General features: G+C 57.1%; 6 protein-coding genes across 6 annotated transcripts; 3 read left to right on the forward strand and 3 right to left on the reverse strand.

Annotated features, from left to right (window-relative positions):
• Positions 1 to 8: 8 nt before the first annotated feature.
• Positions 9 to 4,209, reverse strand: PHSY_002513 (hypothetical protein; the record flags this gene model as incomplete). Its single annotated transcript, XM_012333137.1, has 4 exons — positions 9 to 1,119; positions 2,718 to 2,872; positions 2,970 to 3,951; positions 4,058 to 4,209. 4 exons carry the CDS (start codon positions 4,207 to 4,209, stop codon positions 9 to 11), a joined length of 2,400 nt encoding a protein of 799 aa, XP_012188527.1.
• A 321-nt stretch (positions 4,210 to 4,530) lies between these two features.
• Positions 4,531 to 6,774, forward strand: PHSY_002514 (hypothetical protein; the record flags this gene model as incomplete). The annotated part of the gene is made up of 1 exon (XM_012333138.1): positions 4,531 to 6,774. One exon carries the CDS (start codon positions 4,531 to 4,533, stop codon positions 6,772 to 6,774), a length of 2,244 nt encoding a protein of 747 aa, XP_012188528.1.
• A 103-nt stretch (positions 6,775 to 6,877) lies between these two features.
• On the reverse strand, positions 6,878 to 13,733 carry PHSY_002515 (hypothetical protein; the record flags this gene model as incomplete). Its single annotated transcript, XM_012333139.1, has 2 exons — positions 6,878 to 12,933; positions 13,691 to 13,733. The coding sequence occupies 2 exons, from the start codon at positions 13,731 to 13,733 to the stop codon at positions 6,878 to 6,880; spliced, it is 6,099 nt and encodes a 2,032-aa protein (XP_012188529.1).
• A 196-nt stretch (positions 13,734 to 13,929) lies between these two features.
• Positions 13,930 to 15,111, forward strand: PHSY_002516 (membrane fraction protein; the record flags this gene model as incomplete). The annotated part of the gene is made up of 1 exon (XM_012333140.1): positions 13,930 to 15,111. The coding sequence occupies one exon, from the start codon at positions 13,930 to 13,932 to the stop codon at positions 15,109 to 15,111; it is 1,182 nt and encodes a 393-aa protein (XP_012188530.1).
• Positions 15,112 to 15,251: 140 nt separating this feature from the next.
• On the reverse strand, positions 15,252 to 17,249 carry PHSY_002517 (predicted diphthamide biosynthesis protein; the record flags this gene model as incomplete). Its single annotated transcript, XM_012333141.1, has 1 exon — positions 15,252 to 17,249. The coding sequence occupies one exon, from the start codon at positions 17,247 to 17,249 to the stop codon at positions 15,252 to 15,254; it is 1,998 nt and encodes a 665-aa protein (XP_012188531.1).
• Positions 17,250 to 17,703: 454 nt separating this feature from the next.
• On the forward strand, positions 17,704 to 21,698 carry PHSY_002518 (hypothetical protein; the record flags this gene model as incomplete). Its single annotated transcript, XM_012333142.1, has 2 exons — positions 17,704 to 19,056; positions 19,338 to 21,698. 2 exons carry the CDS (start codon positions 17,704 to 17,706, stop codon positions 21,696 to 21,698), a joined length of 3,714 nt encoding a protein of 1,237 aa, XP_012188532.1.
• Positions 21,699 to 21,994: the final 296 nt, after the last annotated feature.

Genomic DNA, 21,994 nt, shown 5'->3' on the forward strand with positions numbered 1-21,994 from the left:
CCCCCCCTTCACTCGATGTCCATACCACCCTCTTGGTCCACCAACTCGGACTCCATGCGACCCAACACGGTCCCCTGCTGCTGTTTGATGGCCATCCCCAACCTCTGCTGCAACGTGCATCCATGCGTGCCACTCTGGATGCTGAGGTACCTCTCGAAGGGGTTCCTCGTCATGTTGCGCGGGATGGGTGACGAGGGCAGAGGTGGAAGTGGATGCGAACTGTTCCTGCTGGTCTCGGGCAATTCGAGGTGGTCGGGACGGGAGAATGCAGGCGAAGGACAGGGTGAGGGGCTGGCGGTGGGACTGCGAGACTGCGATTCCGAGAGACAAGGTGAAGGCGTGACCGATGCCGACGATGAAGCTTGACGTGGGCTGAGTTTCAACTCGTCGTCCATGACGGGCTCAGGGGGAGAGGCGAGAGTGGAAGCGAGTTGAGCCGAGACCGCGGCCGAGCAGGCGGTGCTTCGCTGTTGAGAAGGCGAGGTGGGCGAGAGTGTGAGACACTGCGTGGTGTCTTGAGGTCGCGGAGAGGCGGCACCGATGGTGGGAGTGGAGCGCGGTTCTTGATCGTCATCCTGACCGAGTGAGCGCGCAGAGAGGTTGGAGGCGGTACGGTGGATGCTGTGTCGCACTCCGCCGTTGGTTTTGGTGGGAGTGCGTTCGACGTCCCTGGACACAGAGGTAGCGCCCATGATAGGCGAGGTGATGGGAGATGTCAACATGGGCTCATCAGCCAGGGTCGACTTGTCTGCCGAGGGCTTTGCTTCGAGAACCGAGCTGACGGCTGTGCTGTCAAGGACGGCAGGCAGACCGCAGCTGATCGACATGGACGATGCTCGCTGCGAAAGACGGGAAAGCGGCCTCGAGCCCAGATCGTCGCGAGAGCCGGTCCTAGATCGAGGAGGCGGCGAAACCGGTGTGATCCCCAGCCCCATCGGCCAGCCGCTTGCATTTGTGGGCGACGCAGGATTGGATAGCGAGCTGACATTGCTAGGCGTCTTTGTGCGAGTGTAAGGATGACCTACGGTCCTCTGGGGAGAGGTGATGCGCTCGATCGATTCCTTGCCCTCCTCGGCTGGCTGTCCGCTCGAAACCTTGCTGCTTGAGCTCGAGATGGTTCTGGAAGAGCGCGAACGGGAACTAGAGGACGAGTGATGATGGTGTCTGCGAGCTACGAGAGCGATGGGTCTGCGAGGCATGGGAGCCACCAGCACCAACGAATTCGGCTGCATCGCCTGCCTGCTGACCTCCGGGTGCGACATGTCTTGCAGGGTGTGTCTGTGTATCGACGTAACGGATCGCGATCAGTGCAGAGTGTTTGGGAATGGCATGGACAAGGGTGCAGAACGAGATGGCAGTGTCGACGACAGAGACGGTGGATAAGGAAGAACAGTAGGGGATGATGAAAGGGGGGGGTTAACTAGAAACGATGTCAGCTCTCGGCCAAATCTACCACACTACAACAGAGATAGGATCGACGCTAAATTAGCCGTGACGCCAAATGGGGCGTCTAAACAGAGCGGCGCAGCGCACACTCCTGCTCACGCACTGCAGGTGGGAAGTGGGAAATTGAGAAAGCGGGGCTTGCCGATAGAAGGCACCCAATTCCAGCCCGCCAATATGCACTCTTTCTGTCTGTCTCGGGAAGCCCCCACGGGAGCGCAGCATTTCCAAAACAGGAACCAATCCCGGCGTCCTTGCATCGTCACCTGGCAGCTCACCCGCCTCGGCCAGATAAGCGCCTGCCCATCTGTGTGGGTCAGCTGCGCATCGCTGTTGAAATTTGCGAAATTTAGCTAAAATTGGAAATCGGTCCGAGAGACAGACTGGCTGGCGAACACTCGGCGATGAAATGAAGTTCAAGGTGCAGATTGTTGTCTGCATGAAGAGCGCGCGGCTGTCATCAGGAACCTCGCTCGACAAGTGCCAGCTCAACTGAGACTTGCAACTCCTGTACTGCCGCCGGCAATTGAGGAACAGAAGCGAGCAAGGAGCAGTAGAAATCCCTAAAGACTTGACTACGATGCGATTCAGCGGTACTACGAGATAGCACCTAAGCTTGCTATCACATGCCTAGGGAACACCACACCTGTAGTCGTTGCCTTTCTCCGAGTCTGAGCAATCGCAACACACACACCACTCCTCCACGTTCTCGTGCCAAGGTGTGAGACCCTGAGACTTGAACGCCATTCAAGGACCCCCCACGGAGAAGCTCGGGAGGACCATGCCGCTACTGAGCCTCGGCCAGACGAAGGAGCCGAATACATCAAGCATCGCCATGCTCAAAAGGGATCTCACCCTCTCCCCCGTTGAGGGAAGGGAGATGGTGCAGCGATGCCAGCCCACGGAAGCGGCTTCTCCGCGTCTTTCCGGAGTTGTGGTGATAAATGATCAGGCTCAAACGTGGATGAAATCTTGTTCTGGCGTTTTTGTGCTTCTTGTGTCGAACCGTCTCAATCCTGCATGCATCTCTTTGCCGTGTGAGCTTCACAACTTGCTCCTTGCCGAAGCTCGATTTGGCGCAAACGACGATCGACCTCTGCGCGGCCAGAGAAGCAAGAGCGAAGGCAAAGCATAATGTCAATCGCCTTTATCTCTACTCTCTTGCTCAACACAACACAGCAGCACAGCTCTCTCGTTGTTGAAAAAAGCAAAACTTTGGTTTTGGAATTGCTTCCTACAGCAGCGAGTGCGAGCGCGGATGACGGGATATTCACCTTCCGTACAGAGGAGGCAGCGTAGGCTTGTTGCCCAACACCTCGTCGATCTGCGACATGATTTCGGGCGTGAGCCTCTCGATCAAGTCCAACGATTTCAGGTTCTCGATGATCTGTTCCGGCTTGGAGGCTCCCAGAATGACCGTCGACACGCTCTGCAAAAACAACAGTTGTAGGAAATATGATGTTAGCGATGCAAAACTTCTTCTTCTTCTTCTCCTCCTCGAACATCGATCCGCTGGTTGCACTTACGGGGTTCTTGGCACACCAAGCGAGAGCCAGATTGGCCACCTTGGCGCCCAACTTCTCGGCGATCTCGGTAAGCTTCTTGACCTTCTCGATCTTGGCTTTACCCTCGGGAGACTGGAGCTCTTTGATGGTGTTGTCGAAGACACCCTTATTCGTGTCAAAACGTGAGCCGCTAGGGATGCCGTCATTATATTTGCCCGTCAACGTACCCGATGCCAGCGGACTCCAAATCGTCATACCATAGGAATGCTGCTTGAAGAGCGGATCATACTCCTTCTCGGGACGTTCACGGTGGAACATGTTGTACTGGCACTGATCGGCGATGGGAGGGATCAAGTTGAGCCTGTTGGCGACGGAATGAGCCTCCTCGATCTGCTGGGCGGACCACTCGGAGGTGCCCCAGTAGAAGCACTTGTCGCTTTCGATCAGGCGGTTGAAACCGCGAACGATCTCCTCCATCGGAACCGTCGGATCGGGGCGGTGAGCCATGATGACATCCCAGTACGACAGACCCGAACGCTCCAACGAAGCATTAGCCGCTTCGATGATGTGCTTCCTGCTCAGCCCGCGTGCGTTGGGGTCCTTTCCACCGGTACCGAAGAACACCTTGGTGATGAGGACGAGATCGGAGCGTCGCAGGTTGAGCTCTCGAACGGCTTTGCCCATGTCGACCTCGCACTGTCCGGCAGAGTACACCTCGGCGGTGTCGAACGTGTTGATGCCGTGTTCGAAGGCGAGCTTGACGATCTGCTTGGTCTCGTCGGCGTTTACGGTGCCGCCGTAGGTGAGCCAGCCGCCGAGCGAGAAGAGCGACACGCGCAGACCCGACGGCCCGAGACGTCGGAAGATCATGTTCTTGGGATCATACTCGGGGCAGTCTTTGGGGTTGGCAGCGGTGGGAGCCATTTTGGATCGTGAAAGTGTTGGGATGTGAGGAGGAAGGGAAGTGCGGGGACAGACGATGATGGAAGGACAGGCAGGTGGACTATATACGTTTCAGACGAGCTCAGTCAGCAGGCCACATTTCCGGCCTTCTATTCGGCCCCCACATCAACGGTCACGTTTTCCTCGGAGCGAAGGGAGCTCTTTACCTCAGTGAGTGTACGACGATAGCAAGCCACACGTCTCGCCGGCTTCGAGTGTATAGCCGGACCTGGCTTGATTTTCGAGCCGTGTCGACCAATAGTGACGACGCTATGCTCTCCGATGCCGGAAGAACTGCACAGACCACTTCTCGTGTCATTTACGGCGCGTTCCACGCGGGCGAAATTGCGATGCAGACGACCCCTTTCGGAGACCTGTCAGCCGGCAGCTGTTTATTTTGTTTCCCGCTCCCCCGCTCCCCCGCTCTGGACAGCTCGCGTGGCCTTGCATTTTCATGTCAGATTTACCGCTCCACTTTTTTGGCGCTGATTTTCCTTTTTTTCCCTTGATCCGAGACGTCTTTCAGGGTCCTCGAAGATCTTTTGGTGTGTCCCTAGCTATGACCACCATCCTGACGATCTACTAGCGTGTCTTTACAAGGCAACTGTGGCCGGCAAAGATGCCGTGAGGAGGTCTCAACATGTCGCTTCCAGCTAAAAGAGGCTTGCCTGCCACAGCTCTACGACCAGGTCTCACTTCCTTACACAAGGGTCGCACGAGTCAACCTCTTCATCGACACAGCTTCTCAACATCGCACTCATCCTCCGCGACCTCATCACAATCCCAGACATTCTTCACCTCGGACGATCTGCTCCTCCAATCTCTTCGTCGACGACAACAGTCCTACCGTCTCACCTCCACCCCTCCTCGCAAGAAAGCCGATCAGCTCGAAGCAATCAGCTTGGCCAAAGCCGAGATCCGTTGGGCCGTACAGCACGTTCGATCTCGTCAGTCCCAGAGCGACGACGGCAAGCAGGTGCTGAACCGCGAGTCTCGTCGACGGCTGATATCGATGGTGATGCAAATGACGCGCGAGAACGTGCCGCTGTCGTACTTGCTGGGAAGTGTGCCGTTCGGGGGCTTGAAGCAAGAGCTGCTGGTGAGGCCGCCGGTACTTTTGCCACGGCCAGAGACGGAAGATTGGGCTACGGAAGTCGTCGGTGCTTTGAGGAAGCTAAATACAACTCAGTTGGAGAACGTTCGCATCGTGGATCTTTGCACTGGGTCAGGGTGCATCGCGATTCTCATCGCGGACGCACTTCGATCGCTCCTTCCGGAAGGGAAGTGGAAAGTTGTAGCGTGCGATCGGTCGCCGCTCGCCGTAGAGCTGGCGATTGAGAACGCGAGAAAGCTCGGCTTCACAGTCAACAACGACGATTCAAACATCTCCATCGTCGAAGCCGATATTTTCGACGACCGGGATATGGACAAACTCGCCAAGATCGCAGGTGGTCCGTTCGATCTGATCGTCAGCAATCCGCCGTACATCCCAAGAAGAGAGTGGGAGGCGTTGGACAAGGAAGTCAAGCTGCACGAGGATCCGTCAGCACTGATAGGAGAACGAGCGTCTGGTGCTGGAGAGGAGCTGGATGCGAGGCAAGCGTATCTTAATCGACACGGGTTGTCCTTCCATCAGAGGCTCGCTGAGTTGCTCTACCGACCGATGTTTTCCACTTCGAGGCCGCCGATACCGAGACTTGTGGCAGAATACGGTGAAGGTCAGCAAAAACAGGTGGAGAGGCTACACGCCGAGCTCGAAGCGCCGAAGCATCGTCTTCCGAGACTGGTGCGGGTCGAGGGTCAGATGGTGGTGGTGGGCGTGGGAAACGCAACGACGCATCCGTTGACACGCCATTCGATCGGACAGGTGGTGCTGGATCCACTGCTCAACGGGTTGATCGAGCAGGATCGAAAGGTCAGAGCTAGGCTGAAGGAGGTGAGGAAACAGCTAGAAGCAACGAGGTTGGACGCATTGGAAAGCGGTCGCTTCGTCGGGATGGATAGACCGGATTGGTGTGAATCCGTACTATCGACTCTTTCCGTCGCGTCATCTGGAGCAAGCAGAGTCGCGGATGTCGACCTCGACGGATCTCAACCCGACACACCATCGCGTCTCACCAAACACAGGTCGGGAGGATGGTCGACCACCCTCACTCTCCTCATCCCGTCTTCTCCGACCTTCTTCACCTCTCGCGACCCATCCACGCAGACCGTCTACTCGATCGACGTGTCGCTGTACAAGCCTTCGCAACCGATGAACCTCTCTGGTGTTGGGCTGAAAGCGTTCCTCTCCTCCTTCCAGCGTTCCAATCACGCCACTTCTGATCACAGCAATCAAGGAGCACATCCAATCTCCGACAACATACTAGTTCTACAAGACGAACTCGATCTACCATTCGGTCATGTCAAGAGAAAAGACTTTGGTAGCGCAAGAGGTCACAACGGTATCCGCGACATCCTCGATCGTCTCGAAATCCCTCCTTCTTCTCCTCCTCCTCCCCTTGCTGCTTCACCATCAAAACATCGCAACAAATCCGTAGACTCAACAGCGGTTGGACCGAAACTCTCTCGACTACGAATTGGAATCGGTCGACCGGAAACTATCCCAGCACCGAAAAAGAAGGATAGCTGGTTGCCAGCTTCGCTTCAGCCGAAGGAGATGCGTGTGGATCGTTGGGTGTTGTCGCGCTTGACGCAGGCCGAGTTGGACAGCTGTACGAGTGCAGGTGGTGCGGATGGCGTGATTGATCAGGTGCAATCGCTAGCACTTCAGTGGTTGGCAGAACAAGGTGCGTCTCTCACCGAGATGGAACCTCAGCAAATGGAAAGAGTCAGCTCGAGGAAGGATCAGTTCGGTATCTTTCGCACCGTCTGGGTCAATTGATGCCCATTCACCATTCACAGCATTCCCGCTCATCATCATCACACAAACATACACACCATCATGCAATAAGAAACTCTAGACATTTCCCAAAAAAATCATTTTTTCACCTCAAACTCGAGCTCGAACTCGAACTCGAAAATCCACTCTCCCTCCTCATGATCCCCTGTTTCGACAGCAGCATCGACCCCGTCTTGCCCACCCCACGCTCCTTACCCGTCTTGAACCTGTCCGCCTTCCCTCCTGCTGCTCCGAATGCAAGCTTCGACGCGGACGCGGAGGACTGCGACCCTGCACCACCGCCGCCAGCCGTGGGCTTGGGAGCACGGACGATGTTGGCGTCGTTGCCCCATTCAGGTTCGGCGTCTTCGAGGGTGTCTGTCGGGGTGGCGAGGGACGAGCTGGATCGTAGGGTGGAGGGTCGGGGAGCGGGACGGCGACTGAGGAGACGCGCCATGAGCGAGCCGGAGCCTGCACCGTCGTCGTCGTCCATGTCGTCCGCTGCTGCTTCGTGGATGTTGTCTTGCGTGTCGACGTCCATCGACTCGACGCTGTCAAGCGCTGTATCGACGGCGCGAGAGCTCTGACGGCCGTACTGCACACCGAGCTGCGGTCGGCGGTTGGGCTGTGCAACAAGGCTCGGCTGCATCGCTCCATTCCGAGTCGCACCAACACCCTTGATCCGATCGTGCAGAGCGTTAGCCAATCGAGCTTCAGTATCGTCTTCGTCCGAGTCCCATCCATCGCCATTCCGGCGATATTGCTCTTCTTCTTCCTGGTCCTCATCGTCATCCAACGCGCTTCGATGCTTCGCCTTCCTGCGTTCCCTCACGATGCTCGCCACGTCCTGATACCCGATCTTACGCGGCTGCTTCGTGACCACAGGACCAAACGCATCCTCCTGCAGCCCGTCTCCCTCCTCCTCCTCTTCATCCGCATCCCGCTCCTCCTCCCCATCCATGTCCTCGTCCTCATCACTGTCCCGATCAGCAGCAGCCATCGTCAAGAAATCGTACTTCTCCGACTCGTGGTCGACCACGTGCGTCGCAGCATAGCTCTTGACAAACGCCTGCGCCTCCTCGTGCGCAGCGAGTGCGTCCATGCCGTCCTCGGTGCCGTCGAGCAGCTTGCGCTTCTTCCAAGCCGACATGTGCGATCCGAGTGCCGCTCGCCTCTTGAGCTCCTCGTCGTCTGCGTCCTCGTCCAGGAAGCCTTCGATGCCGTTGAGGCCTGCGCCGCGACGACGGTTGCGGTACGCACCCAGGACGGCTTTCTGGTGGAGTTCGAGGTCTTCGCGGTCTCGCGCTTCCATGTCCTCGCGGAAACGGGCGCGGGCTGCTTCGTCCTTTTCGGCTTCGTCGAGCTCGCGCTCGTTATCGACGAGTTCTTGTAGATCTGCGGCATCGGCGTCGTCTTCGTCGTCTTCATCTTCGTCGGCACCGGAGACGCTGTCTTTGTCGTCGCCGAAGACGCCTTTGAGTCCACCTCCATCTTGGCGCTTTTGCCCGCCGAGCTCTTCGTCTTCGGACTCTTCGGCTTCGCCTTCGATGAATGCAGATTTGCGCTTCTTGCCTTTAGTGATGGGCTCGTCATCGAATGCTACCTGTAGAGGACCTTGTCGCAAGACGTCGAATGCATTCCGTGTCTTCGGCTCGGGTTGACTCGACGGCGGACCATTTTCGTCATCGATCTCGCTTTCAACGTCGTCCTCCTGCTGATCAGCGTCCTGTGCGACCGCATTGTGTGCCCCACCGCGACGCAGCCGCTTCAACTGAACGGGCGCATCCTCGTCCCTGTCTTCATCGAACACGGAGGCGATCGGACCGGCGCCACCGTCGCTGATCTCGCTATCCCTCCGCGCAGATCCTCGCGGCGCAGCCGGACTCAGCCACATCCCCGAAGCACCGCCGGCGCCCTGCTGCTGGCTCTGCGACAGGCCTTGGGTGTCGTACTGCGACCACAGACCCACCTGCTGGCTCGGCTTGGTCTGTGTAAAGAATCCGTCGCGGTTCATGTACATCTTCTCCGGCGATTTGTTGGCCATCTGACCGTTCGACTGCGCTTGGGCGTACGCCTCTCGCTCCGCTTGACTCTCGTCGAAGCTCGGCAACACCGAGGGTGTCGGATCCAGCAGATCCATCGCCTCGCCCATCTGAGCCTTGCGCAGCGCCGCAAACGCATCCACCTCCGTCGACTTTGGCGGCGGCATCGCCGAAGCATCCCACACGCTAGGACCAGCCTTCGAAGCGTCCGTAGCTCCCTGACCGTCGCCAGTGGCAGAAGGCGTACCATCGAAGAAGAACTGCGTGAAACCGTGCGCCTTGCCGTCTGCGTTCTTGGGGTTGTCGAAAATGTCGAGGCTCTCGCCACGCAGTTCGTCCTGTTGCGTATCCTGGAAGAAGGCACCGAGCGCTGAGTTCGCCGATTCGTCGCGAACGAGCTCTCGTCGCTCGTTGGTTGCTTGAGGCGGACGGATCGAAGACGGCAGCTGACTCTGGCTCTGCGTCTGCTGCGTTTGGGTCTGTGTCTGATCCCAGAAGTCCTTGGGAGCTTGCGTGGCAGCAAAGGCTGACCTGGTGGCGGGAGGCGGCATGGTAGATTCGAAGAAACGTCCAAGGTCGCCGGCCTGCGAGGGGATATCGTCTGTACGGAAGGATTCGTCTTCAACCTGTCCTGTGCTGGGCAGGATTACGAGAGGATCACGACGAACAGCAGCAGCCACGCCTGGAGGTTGAGCATGCTGGACGGCCGGTGAGGAAGTGTTGGAACGAGAGAAGGGCATGCTTTGATCGATCGATTGGCTTGAGATGTCACCAAGCGGAACCCTCGTGAGGCCTTGACTCTGTCCCGTGCTGCCTGTTTGAATGACGCTGCGGCTGCTGTCGAAGGGACCAGGTCGGAGGGAATTCTCGTCTGCCTCGTCATCACCGTCGTCATCGTCCGCCAAGGCGCTGCGTCTCGCTCTCCTCGCATTCGGTCGTGCTGCAGGCATCTCGTCCTCATCGTCATCCATGACAGCACGACTAGGCAGCAGGCTGCGGCTAAGGCTGGGCGACGCATTCGAACGCTGCGATTGTTGGCTGGCGGGCGGAGGAGCGTTCTCCTTTTCGCTATCATCGTCGGCATCTTCGATCGCGTCACGAATCCCGGCATCATCGACGATCTGGTTCTCGTCATCCTCGTCGGCGCTGCCCATGTCGATGAAGTCTTGCTCGTCATCAGCAGGCTCGATTTCGCTCGCACTGCCCATGTCGACGTCGCTGCCGATCTGACTGCCGATGACCGACTCAGCGTGACGTGCTGGTGGCATGATGTAATCGGGATCGTCCTCGTCGTCGTCCGCTTCGCCACCCTCGTTGAGGCCGGATGCTTGCTCCTCTCCATTTGCTGCATCACCCAATCGTTGTAGCATGGCTTCGACATCAGGAGCCGCTGAACGAGTATGCCTGTTTGCATCGGGTGCGATTGCCTTCTTTCCATTTGCGCTCTTGCCTCCGTTCTGAGAACGCGCTTTGAGGCTCTGCGACTGCATCTTGCGCATCAGCGTCGCATTGAGTTGCGCTTGCGTCATCTTTGGAGGGCCGGCACGACCACCTGCTTGGGTGGACGAAGCATGCGCGGTCGTCTCGTCTCGAGGGGCTTGCGTCGAGGCTGCGTGCGCTTGCGTGGTGGGGACCTCTCCTGCGGCTTTGTCGGTGGCGATGAAGAGGCTCTTGCCAGCGCTACGCAATTGGCTGTCAGTCACAACGAGGTCGTCTTGATCGTCGGCGTTCTCGACGTCATCAACTTTGTGGAGCGTGGTGCTGGGCGAACCGTTGGCGTTGGTACCAGCATACGACTTGCGAGAGGGAGGCGTCTTTCCCGGACGAACGCCAATTTCGCGGTAGAGCAGATCAGTGGGTCGCTTCTTGCCCGGGGTCGCTGGCAAGTTGTGCTTTGCGGCCAGAACGGATCCAGGTTGATACACTTCGAGATCGTCCTCTTCGTCGATCTTGACAGCGCCTGCCTTCGAAAGAGAGTCTAATGCTGCGGCGGCCTGCTTCGAGTCTGCAGTCGATGGCTGCTGACGTGCCTTCTCGAGAAGGCGCAGCTTCATGTCTCTCAGTTGCTGCTTCTTGCGAGCTGCCTCCTTGTCCGCGTCTTGTTGATCCCTGCTCTGCTTGACGATGGATGCAAGGTCTGGCAATTGCAGATCGTCTTCGTCGTCCGTCACGAGAAGGTGGTGCGACTGCAGAGGTTGCTGATCTTGCTTGGTGGCTAGACCGGCGACTCGACCGGCAGCACCATTCTGGAGAAAGTTGGCGCTGCTGGTGCTCTGGTCGAGGCCGAGTTTGCGCTCCTGCTGCCTAGACATGGGGACCACAGGGCTACTGGAATAGTTTGGACGAGGGCTGGAACGCTCGGGAATGGGGTCGGACTCGATCGGATCGGAAGCGTGCTGGCTCCTGGATTGGCCCGAAGGGATCTGCGACGAAGACTGAGCCGCTTCGCTGGAAGCACTGTCCGCGGCATCATTCGTGACAGCGGCTACACCGGTACCACGGATGGTTTCGGTGGTGCGGATCTTGCTGAGCAGGGCGTTGAGACCGAAGGTCTTCTTCTGATGAGTAGGCGCCAGCCGTGTTCTGTTTTCACGAGCGATGCGAGCGGTCTGGCGGTGCATGGTCTCGATCTCCTTTTTGCTAAGAGGTTTGACTTTGGGAGGCGCCTTTTCCTTTGTTGCAGCTGCACGCTTGGAGGCTGCCTTTGCGTGGGCACGTTCAGAGTCGTCCTCGAGATCGCTGAGAATGTCTCGCTCCTTGGGTGCCTGTTTTTTCTTCTTCGGCTTGGATTTTGCCGTGGCGTTTGTACCAGGTGCAGCCATGAATGCTGGCATTGCGTCGTTGTGCTCATCCTTATCGCTCTCCTGGATGTCGAGGGACGGGGAACGAGACGGGATTCGGCCTGGGCTCGTACCACCAAAAAAGGCGTCGAGGAGGGGATCCGCCTGCGTGTTTGCGTCGTTCTCTGCCTCTGCCTCACCGTGTGCTTTCCTCGCCCTGGCAGCGAGCGCGTCCATGACTTGGCGACGGGACGGTGCGGTCGTGTCGGTCGCGTCATGGACATCGTCCTGGTCGGCTGGAGTGGCTGAGGTCGATGAGGCGGAGCTGACCAGCTTGAATGTGCGCGGCTTGTGCGATCGGACATGGTCGTCGTCGTCGTCCGAGATAGCGCTGGCTTCCTTATCTGACGAGGAGGTAAACTTGGAATGCTTAGCCTGGCCGCCTCTTGCCTTCATGGCGGAGACCTTTGCGCCGCGACGACGGGTGATGGTGATGCTGCCATCTTGGTCGTCATCAGCCATCTGCTCGTCAGCTGAACCGAGCGATGAGCGATGCAACGACGATTGCGCCTGGGAGCTGGATGGAGGGACCGATGACAATGAGCCGGTGAACGGATCCGATTCTGCTTCCCGTACAGCTTGAGCACGGATGCGTGCGATGATGGCATCATCGTCGCCGTGCTCGTTGTTGTCAGGTCGCACTCTTTGCGTGGCGTTGGACCTTTGATTGCTGTCGTCAGCGTCGTTGTCCGAGTCCGAGTCAAAGATGGCCCTCGCCATGCCGAGGTTGAATTTCTTTGTGCGGTTGACGGCAGGCGAAGCTGTCGGGCTTTGTGGATGTGGATCGTCGTGATGGTCATCGTCGCTGTGTTGGGATGGCTGTGAGTCGACGCGACGGAAGAGAGAGGAGGGACCGATCTTGATAGCCGAGTTGGCGGCGGGGACCGTGGTAGCAGGCGAGCTCTCTGAAGTGACGATCGCGTCGCTGGCTCCGTGATCGGCGCGCAGAGACGCGTTGCTGCGACCGTACGAACGCATGGGCGAGTCGAACAGGTTATCTGAAGGAGATGCAGGCTGCGAGGAAGAGGAGGACGATTCCTGAGCACCGCGCGCCTGGTCGTCTTGTTCGGATGCCAATGATTTGCGCGAGTAGGTAAACTTGGCTCGGCTGCCAGCAACTGCAGGTGCAGGCTCGATCGAGGGGACTGACGAGGGAACGAGCGACGAGAGCGATGAAAGGGGCGAGGACGACGCGGCCATGTTAGGTGCCTCGACCTGCATGATCTCGATGGCGTGAGAACTTGGCTCGCAGCAGCCGATGAGAAAGACGTCGTTGGTAGCTGAATTGATCAGAACATTCGGAAGGCGATAAAGGTCGTGTCAATCAGCACCGATGTGGTGCGGTGCCGTCGGTCCACGTTCCGAAATAAGATAGGAGCAAAGGAGAGTCAAAGTGGATACGGCTCTTTTGCCAACCTCGTCCTTTGGCTAGCTGGAAGGAGAAGAGTCGGAGGATGCCGATGAAGAGATGCGATGCAAAGAGAATGGTACAGTGATGAAAGGAAGACTCGTCAGGCTGAGTCGAGCGTGTCCTGTGACTGGATGCTGAGACTTTGAGAAGTGCATCTTCGCCGCCTCATCAGAAGTGGAGTCTGTCAACCGTGACGGCGCTGTCTGTCACTCTTGTCTCGGACTCGGACCCTTTCGCCCATTCTTTTTTCTCGGTGCGGTTTCACCCACCTTAACGCGTCGCGCGTTGCATGCCTTCTCGTTCTTCTGTGCACGCCTCGATATTTCAACGATGTTACACCGATTTGAAACAAAGATATGTTAGGCCGCGGGTTAGTTCTGGTTATATTTCTCTCAAGTTCGAATGCTCGGTGGATAGATTTGCAATAGCATGGCTTTGATTGGCTCATCGACCAAGTGTCGCCATTTGGTGATTTTATCACTCCAGAAACCAAAAAGTCTTATCAACCCAAGAAACAAAGCTCAGTTCGGCTAACTCAGCGCATGCGAGAAGATCGTCGGCCAGCTTGTCTTCTTCTTTTGGCAACAGAAGCCCAGCGCAATTTGTGTGACATGTGTGCCACGGACCTTGTCCCGACGGTTCGCGAATCTGTAATGCACTGCGCATCATTGGCTATCGGCGCTTCCTCCTCACCTGAACATTCCAGCGTCCTGCAGAGCTAACGCTGTCTGTCTCTTTCCCGCAGGGGTCGGACCTGCTCCGCTCGACTGTGATATATAGCGAGCTGCATTCCCGACAGCGTGCCTCTCCTCACTCCTCCAACTCAACCTACTTTTGCAACCTCGCACTGGCAACGCCGTCAAAGATGGCCTGCTCCTCAACCAAGAAATCTGGCGCAGGTGGTGGATGTGCCAACTGCAGCTGTGCCTCCTCTTCCCAAGGCGCTTCGGTCAAGCTGCCTCCCAAGACCACCTCCAAGACCGAATCCACTCCTCTCCTCTGGTCGACCACCTCCAACAACGCCTCCGATAGCTACCTAGCGACCACCGCCTCGTCTTCCGCTTCCACGCTTAGCGCAGCCCACGAATGTCCTGCCACCGAACAGCACGATCCCACCTTTGTCTGCTGCCGAGACGTCGTTTCCGCCGACGAACGAACCTTGATCGATCCTGATTTTGCACGTGACTGCATCGTCGGTCTGAGCGATGGTTTGACGGTGCCGTTCGCGCTCACTGCCGGTCTGTCTTCGACGGGTTCGACCAGGCTCGTTGTGCTGGCTGGATTGGCGGAGCTTGTTTCGGGTGCCATCTCGATGGGCATCGGTGGATTTTTGTCGGCTCAGGCTGAAATGAGCCATTTCGCGTACAACCTCAAGTCGACACAGCAGAGGGTGGAGAGGTCGTGTGGAACTGAAGTCCAGCGTCAGGTGCACGATATTCTGAAGGGATATGGTATTGCACCGGACACCTCTGCTCAGATTGCGGCTGAGTTGACTGCCAAGGAACAGGCGCGTCGACAGGCAGAACAGATGGCTGCCATCCAGCAAAACCGCACATCGAATGCAGCCGGGCGCAAACTGTTCGGCTACATTCCTCTGCCTTCGTCGTCTTCGGTCGTCGCTACACGCAAGCGCGTCACTTCCACGGATGAGGAATCGCAGCAGCTCCTCCCCGAAGCAGATCTCGACCAAGCAGGTCTCACGCCGTTCCTGCTCAAGCTGGGCGAAGGCCTCGAGCCCGTCAGCACATCGCGTCTCTACATCTCGGCGCTCACCATCGGTCTGAGCTACTTTATCGGTGGCATCATCCCTCTGCTTCCGTACGTGTTCGTGCAGGATGCGGGCAGGGCTCTGCTGCTGTCGGTGATCATCACGGGTGTGATTCTGTTGGTGTTCGGTGTGGTGAAACAGAGGGTTACGGGTGGAGAGGGTGGGGTGAAGGGATATGCGTATGGTGCGGTGTCGACGCTCGCTGTAGGTGGCGTGGCTGCGGGTGCTTCGTGGTTATTGGTTGGGTTGTTGGAGGGTGGTGGTGATGGTGGAATTTGAGCGGTGAGTGAGGAGTCTCATTAGCATTTGTTTCGTCGACACGGGTATCCGTATAATCGTTCTTGTTTTTTTCATTCCTGCTTGTTTGAGGCTGATGGTGGTGTGTGAAGGATGTGATTGAAAATGTCTTAGTAGTGAAGCTACATGATCTCGCCTTGTCCACCAGCGTCCTTGTATCCTTTCGCAATACCCTCCCTACCCTCTTCGAGTACGCTTGGTTCGTCCATGCCCAAGCGCTGCTCCAGTCCTTTCCAGCCGCGCTTGTTGAGGTGAGCGATGGAAGCGGTTTCGAGAACAGTGGTGAGCTCGCCGGTGGTTGGATTACGGATCACCACTCGATCTTGGTTGCCAGTGCCGGTTGGCTTGGTGGTGAGTTGCAGGTGGACATCTTCGCTGGAGGGAAGAGCGGGAGTGGTGGGTTTGGTGTTGAACTTTCGCCTGTGAACGTAGGTTCCACTGATGAGGGAGAAGTGTGGTTGATCATCGTCATCGTCGTCGTCGTCGTCGCCGTCAACTTCATTGACATTTCCACTCTCTTCGACTTTCATACCATCCATCTTTGCTTCCAAATCGCCACCCTCACTCTTGAACTCCTCCGGAACCAATCGTTCCAGATCCAAGACATACCTTCCACTCCAATCCACACCTTCCTCACCCGCCTGCTGCCTCTCTGCTGCCTTGACGGCCAACTCCATCTCAAACGGTGTGACGATGGGTTTGTAAAACTCCTTGCTGTCCACCAACGTGTTCTCCGGGCAGGCGACTAGGACGAATACGTCGATCTCTTGGAAGTTGGCCAACTTGGCCGGGTTGAGTTTGCCTACGGAGATGGTGTATACTTTGCGACCGGACTTCTTGCCGGTGAGTAGTTGGCGGAGGTACTTGAGGAGAGGGAGGTAGGAGTGCACGCCGAGGGTGCCGACGAGGAGGCCGACGACCGAGGCATCGCGCGCTTTGAGCACCGAGGCGTACCGCTTCATGAGCAGACGGTTGGTGGAGCCGGTTTCGACGCGAGAGGTGGAGGTGAGCGGGTTGTACGAGATGAGAGGCGTCGAGGCGCCGAGTGTGAGGAGGAGGTTGGTGAGGGAGAGAGATTCGGGGCCGAGGTAGAGGTAGGCACATTGTGAGAGGGTGACGCCGGGTGGAAGGGTGACCATGCGGGAAGGTCCGAGTGGTTGTGATGATTGTGAAGAGGCGATATCGTTGATGGTCGATGTCGTGGAAGGAGGCGGTCCTATTGATGATGGTGAAGGTGCTGTCGCCGCAGCCCCAGTACAGCACGTCGCTGCATCTTGAGACGAACAGCCACCTCCATTGCAGCAAGAGGACAAGATCTGTTCTGCTCCACCGCAACACGAGTCTCGAGAAGCACCACAACAATCTGCTTGCTTGGCCGCGCTGGAAGCTGAAGACTTTCCGTTGACGAGCTTGTCCTGGTAGTTCCTTCTAACGTCGACGTGTGTCCTGACAAGGGGCAGATCAACACTTTTGCCCTTTAGCGCCTTTTGTGTTGCGTGGTAAACATCGTCTACCACGTGGTCCCACGACACATCGTAGGTCAACACCAAAGCTTTGACGTTATCCTCTTCGACTTGACTGGAGATATGCTGACTTGCTTCTTGCGCCAAGCCCGAAGCAGCAGCCGCAACATCCGCGAGAGGTTGCTTGGTAAAGACGTAGATGACGGGCATCCTCGCAGTGGCAGAGAGACAAGCGTGACCGTAATGCACCACCAAGTCCGCATCGACGTGTTTTGCGGCTACTTCGTCTACACAGCATCCTCCATAGCTTGTGTCCGCGAGAATGTAAAATTCAGGCAAGCCGGTACTGGAGCCCAACGCCGAGGTCGATGTGGAAGCCGAAGCAGCATCTGAGCCAGCAGCGTCATGGGAGTAGATCTTTCGAACCTCGCTCTTGAGTGCCCAGTAGACTGGAACGGAGTCGATGAGTGCTTCGTCGGGAAACTGCAGAGCTACTCGCTTGAAGCGACCGGTGCGGATCTTTGCCGCTGTGGAAACGACGTCGTAGATGTAATAGATGGGGCGACCCGAGGAGGAAGCAGTGGCTGACTGGGCAAGAGGATTGAGCTCGAGAGGGGCAGTGAGGACAGCCTCGTCGGTGGTGCTGAATGCTGCCATGGTGGCGAAGCTGCTTTCGCCGATCGAATGATGATGTTGGAGGAGTGATGGAAGAAGTAGGGGAAGTTGTCACGAATCTCGTTGTGTCACCCAAATTTTTCTTCTGGCTTCAAAGACGAAAGGAGGACCCTTTCAAATTTTGATTGAGACTTTCAAACCAATGTTCTTGCGGACGTTGCAAGCTCAATCAATGATCGACCACGCTCGCCCCGCCTCGGAAATCGGATTTGTCGCGTGCTGTCGTGTGGAGGAACTGACGAATGATTGATTGCGCAGCAGCCAACTCGTTCTTGTCCTCCTTGCATTGCCGCTCCTCCTGCTCCTCCTCATTCCTACCGCCAGCCCTTCAGCACCGGCGTACAAAGCACAGCAAGGCAGATGCAGTACTGAGCGCGATCTCATCCTACGCTCGTGCGTGCTTCTCGTGCTCCACTAGTCTGGCCAAAACAGTACCATGGCAAGCCAGCGACACACACCAGGGCCAGGCCAGGGTATCACATCCACAGCCAAAGGAGGTTCCAACACCGCCATCTCAATATCTGAGCACTCGAGAGCCGCCGGCATCGGTGCAGAGACCATCGACGACTTTTTGGACCGGCAACCACGATCGGTGCTCATCCGTCTGTACGAGAAACCAGCGTCATGCCTCGCCATCTTTCGATTGTTGCCCATGATGGCGCGCCAGCTCATCATGCACATGCTCTTCCTCGACGTACCTCTTGCAGCAGATGACTTTTTGGCATGGATCAAGAGGGAAGCGAAGGGCGACTTCGATACGGCTGTCGACAAGCTTTCCCGTCTGTCGGTGGTTCAGCTCAAGACAACAGCGGGCAAACAGATTTTGCTGCTCAACGCAGTGTTTACAGAAGGCATGCGCAGGGCGTTGACGGGCGGAGGGAAGCATAGATCTTTCGGCGTGCCTTGCGATACCGAGGACAAGAACGCGGTGGATGTCGCGTTCCTGGATCAGTATGCACGCACAAAGTGGGAGACAATTCTGCATTACATGGTCGGCAGCGACAATTCGAGTACTCCGAGAGAACCGGTTCTGTACCTGCTTCGCAGAAGCAACCTCATGCAGCCCAGATCGGCCTCGGGGTCAAATGGAGGTCTCAACATCACCAGTCGCGGATTCCAATTCTTGCTCGAAGACGTTAACACGCAGCTGTGGGATCTGCTGCTGCAATACCTCGACATGGCAGAGGAGCGGAACATGGATCTGGTGGAGGTGCTCGCCTTCCTCTTCATGCTTGGAAGCTTGGAGCTCGGCAGGGATTACTCGACGGAAGAGCTTCCAGAAACGCAGCTGCACATGCTCGAGGATTTCCGCGACTACGGCCTCGTCTACCAGCGCAAGGCGTCCAGTCGACGTTTTTACCCCACACGCCTCGCGACCACTCTCACGTCGTCGGCGGCCGTACCGCTGCTCTCGAGCAATGGAACCGAGCAGGAAGAGCGGGGCTACATCATCCTCGAGACCAACTACCGTCTGTACGCCTACACGTCCAATCCACTTCGAGTGGCGGTGCTCTCGCTCTTCGTCACAATCAAGGCGAGGTTCCCCAACCTCGTCGTCGGATCCATCACGCGAGATTCAGTCAAATCGGCGCTGGCGAACGGCATCACGGCGGAGCAGATCATCACGTACCTGACGCATCACGCGCACGTCCAGATGCATCGAAACGATCCCTTGCTTCCCGTGACCGTGTCGGATCAGATCAGGTTGTGGGAGAGGGAGAAGAATCGAGTGCAGCAGAATATGGGTTCGCTCTTCACCGACTTTACGAGTCAATTTGACTTTGAAGAGGTGAGGAACTATTCCAAGCAGTTGGGCGTGCTCGTTTGGCAGGACGAGGAAAAGAGGAGGTTCTTTGTCGACGAAGCGGGCAATGAGCCCGTTAGGGATTACATTAGAAGGAGAAGGGCGTAGCGGCTGCTCTGTCAGAGTGCAATGTGACTTTACAGCGGCGAACGAGATTCGGGAGGCATTGTGCGTGAGTGTGAGAACATCAGCGTGAGCGTGAGATAGGTGTTCGATGCTGCAGACTTGGTTTCGATGTCGCGTCACAAGTCGTGTGGGACGTGCAGACCAACACTGATGCGTGGAGGGATGAGACCCTGAAACGCTTTTCGTTCTTGCTCCACTTTCTTATTGACGTGCAACCATACATCATTGATTCCGTTGGTTCGTCACAAAGAAACATGGAGCTTCGTGCTCGCCCACGATCGAAGGCAGCCCCGGGGGATTCACAGACGCCGGCACCGTCACCAACGCCCTTGGCTTCTGCCAAGACGCAAAAGTCACCGTCTCCGGTCAACCTTGCCTCACTCCTCTACTTTTCCCTAGCATTTCGTCTCCTGAACGCTCTCGCCACACGGACATTCTTCCAACCAGACGAGCACTATCAGACCACCGAGATCGCTCACCGTTTCGTCTTCGGATACGGCTTCAAAAGCTGGGAGTGGTCTTCCAGCCACACCGCACCTCACGATGCATCGTACATCACCGCCGCGCTGCAGAACCTGCTCAATGGTCCCGTTCGATCCATCTTGCACCCGCTCCTATTCGTGCCCGGCTACGCCCTACTCAAGCTCACCGGACTGGACAAGTCGTACCTCCTTGCGCTGTTTCCTCGGCTGCAACAAGCGGTCGTCGCAGCGATCGGCGATTGGTACACTTTCCGACTCGGGCAACGGATCGGCGGACCTGTGGTTGCGTGGTTCGCTGCGCTTGTCGGTGTGACGAATCTGTATGGTCTGTACACGGCGACGAGGACGTTCAGCAATACGACAGAGGCAGCGATCACAGCGGCAGCGTTGTTCTACTGGCCTTTTGTGCCGTTCATGTCCCGCAGATATGATGTGGGGACGTTTTCGACAAAGGACGAGCGAGACCAACTGGTGCAGTTGCAGGGACCGGGATGCGAATGGCGGCAGATGGCTCCGCGGGAGGTGCAGTCGCAGGATGACGTGGACTTGGACGCAAAACAGGTATCGAGGACGGTGTACGATCGTGCGCTGCGAAAGAGCGTGGTGCTGGCGGCCATGGCGTGCTTGTTGCGCCCGACGAACGGCGTTCTGTGGGTGTATTTGGCTATCGAGATGCTGGTCAGGCAGGTGCGATCTCTTCGACAAGATACCGACGCGAACCAACGTCGAAGGAAACAAGACAATGCTGACGTGCAGGAAGGCTCGCTGATTCCATTTCTCGAGCTCGTCGGCGAAGCTAGCAGTCTCGTCAGCACGCTTGCGACCATCGGCCTTGCAGCCATGGGCATCGCCCTCGTGGTCGATACCGCTTACGACTACACAGCCAACCAGGCACCCAAGGGTGGGCGACTCTTGCCTGCGCTCAGCCTCGTCTCGTTCGTACACAAGAATGTCGTTGCCAACCTCAGCATCTTTTACGGTGCCAACCCCTGGCACTGGTATATCAGTCAAGGCGTTCCGGTGCTGTGCACGCTTTGGTTGCCGGCGACGCTGTTTGGATTGATACACGCTTTCCAAACGAGTAGTAGGCGAGGTATAGGTGCAGATGTGAAGAAGTCGCTGGCGAGACTCGTCTGCGTTACAGTAGCCGTCTACTCTCTGCTCGGACACAAAGAGTTTAGGTTCCTTCAGCCTCTGCTGCCCGCTCTTACGATCCTAGCCGCAACGGGTTTGGCAGAGTCGTATGCCAGCGCAGCGTCTCGCACACCTGCAACGATGCTGCTTCAACGACAAGCCAGCCCTGTCAAGCAGCTGTGGCGGACACTCAATCTCCTGCCACTCTGGCTGCGAGCGTTGCTGCTGACCTTGCAAGCAATAGCAGCCATCTATCTCACTTCGATCCACTCTGTCGCTCAAGAGCAAGTCCCCTACGAGCTTGGCAGGATCTACCGTCAGCAGCAGCTCACGCCCTCATCATCTGCAGACGAGGCCGAATTTGGTCCGGGTATCGGGCGCATCCACAACCTCGGCTTCCTCATGCCGTGCCACTCAACCCCATGGGCGACACACTTGCACGACGCGCAGCTCGTCCAACGAAGCTGGTTCGTGCAATGTCCGCCACCACCGCCCCCCTCCGCAATGATCGCTTCGCAAAAGGTGACGAAATATTGGGATCAGAGCGACTTTTTCTACCACGATCCGATCAAGTACCTCGTCGATCGTTTCCCGTACAACGTCGACACGGACTATCCGCCGTCACCCGAGCCGAGGCGGGAAGGAGACCATCATGCGTGGGACAAGGGGTGGCGACATTCGTGGCCGAGTCATCTGGTGGTTTTTGAGAGTTTGCTGAAGGAGGGCACGAGAAGGCCGGGACATACGAGAACGCTCAAGAATCTTCTCAGCTTGAAAGGGTACAGAGAGGTGGCGAGGTATTGGAATACGCCGAAGCACGAGGATGCGAGGAGGGAGGGAGACGTTGTTGTGTTGGCGTACAAGGGGCCCAAGTCTCACCGGTAGGGAGCCGCCTTCAATCAAGTACTGAGCAATCAGTCTTGCATGCTACCGCTGATGGTATGATGCAGTCCTACGCCATGCTCTGATTGAAGTGTGATCGAGAGTTGTAATGTGTGTTGTAGGTTGAGAAGAACGTGAGGTCTCAGGTCGCACGGACTAACTCCACTTTGCAGCCAATTTGTCCGAGATCCGGTAAAAAGAAAAGGCGCTGCGCCGCGCACTGACGCGGCGTTGAGAAGCTTTCTCCGACATGCTCAGCTCTCTCTCCCCTTTGGCTCCACCATCCTCGCTCTAAGAAA

The sequence above is a fragment of the Pseudozyma hubeiensis genome (genome assembly GCF_000403515.1).
Source record: "Pseudozyma hubeiensis SY62 DNA, scaffold: PHS24, whole genome shotgun sequence".
Taxonomy (NCBI): Eukaryota; Fungi; Basidiomycota; class Ustilaginomycetes; order Ustilaginales; family Ustilaginaceae; genus Pseudozyma; species Pseudozyma hubeiensis.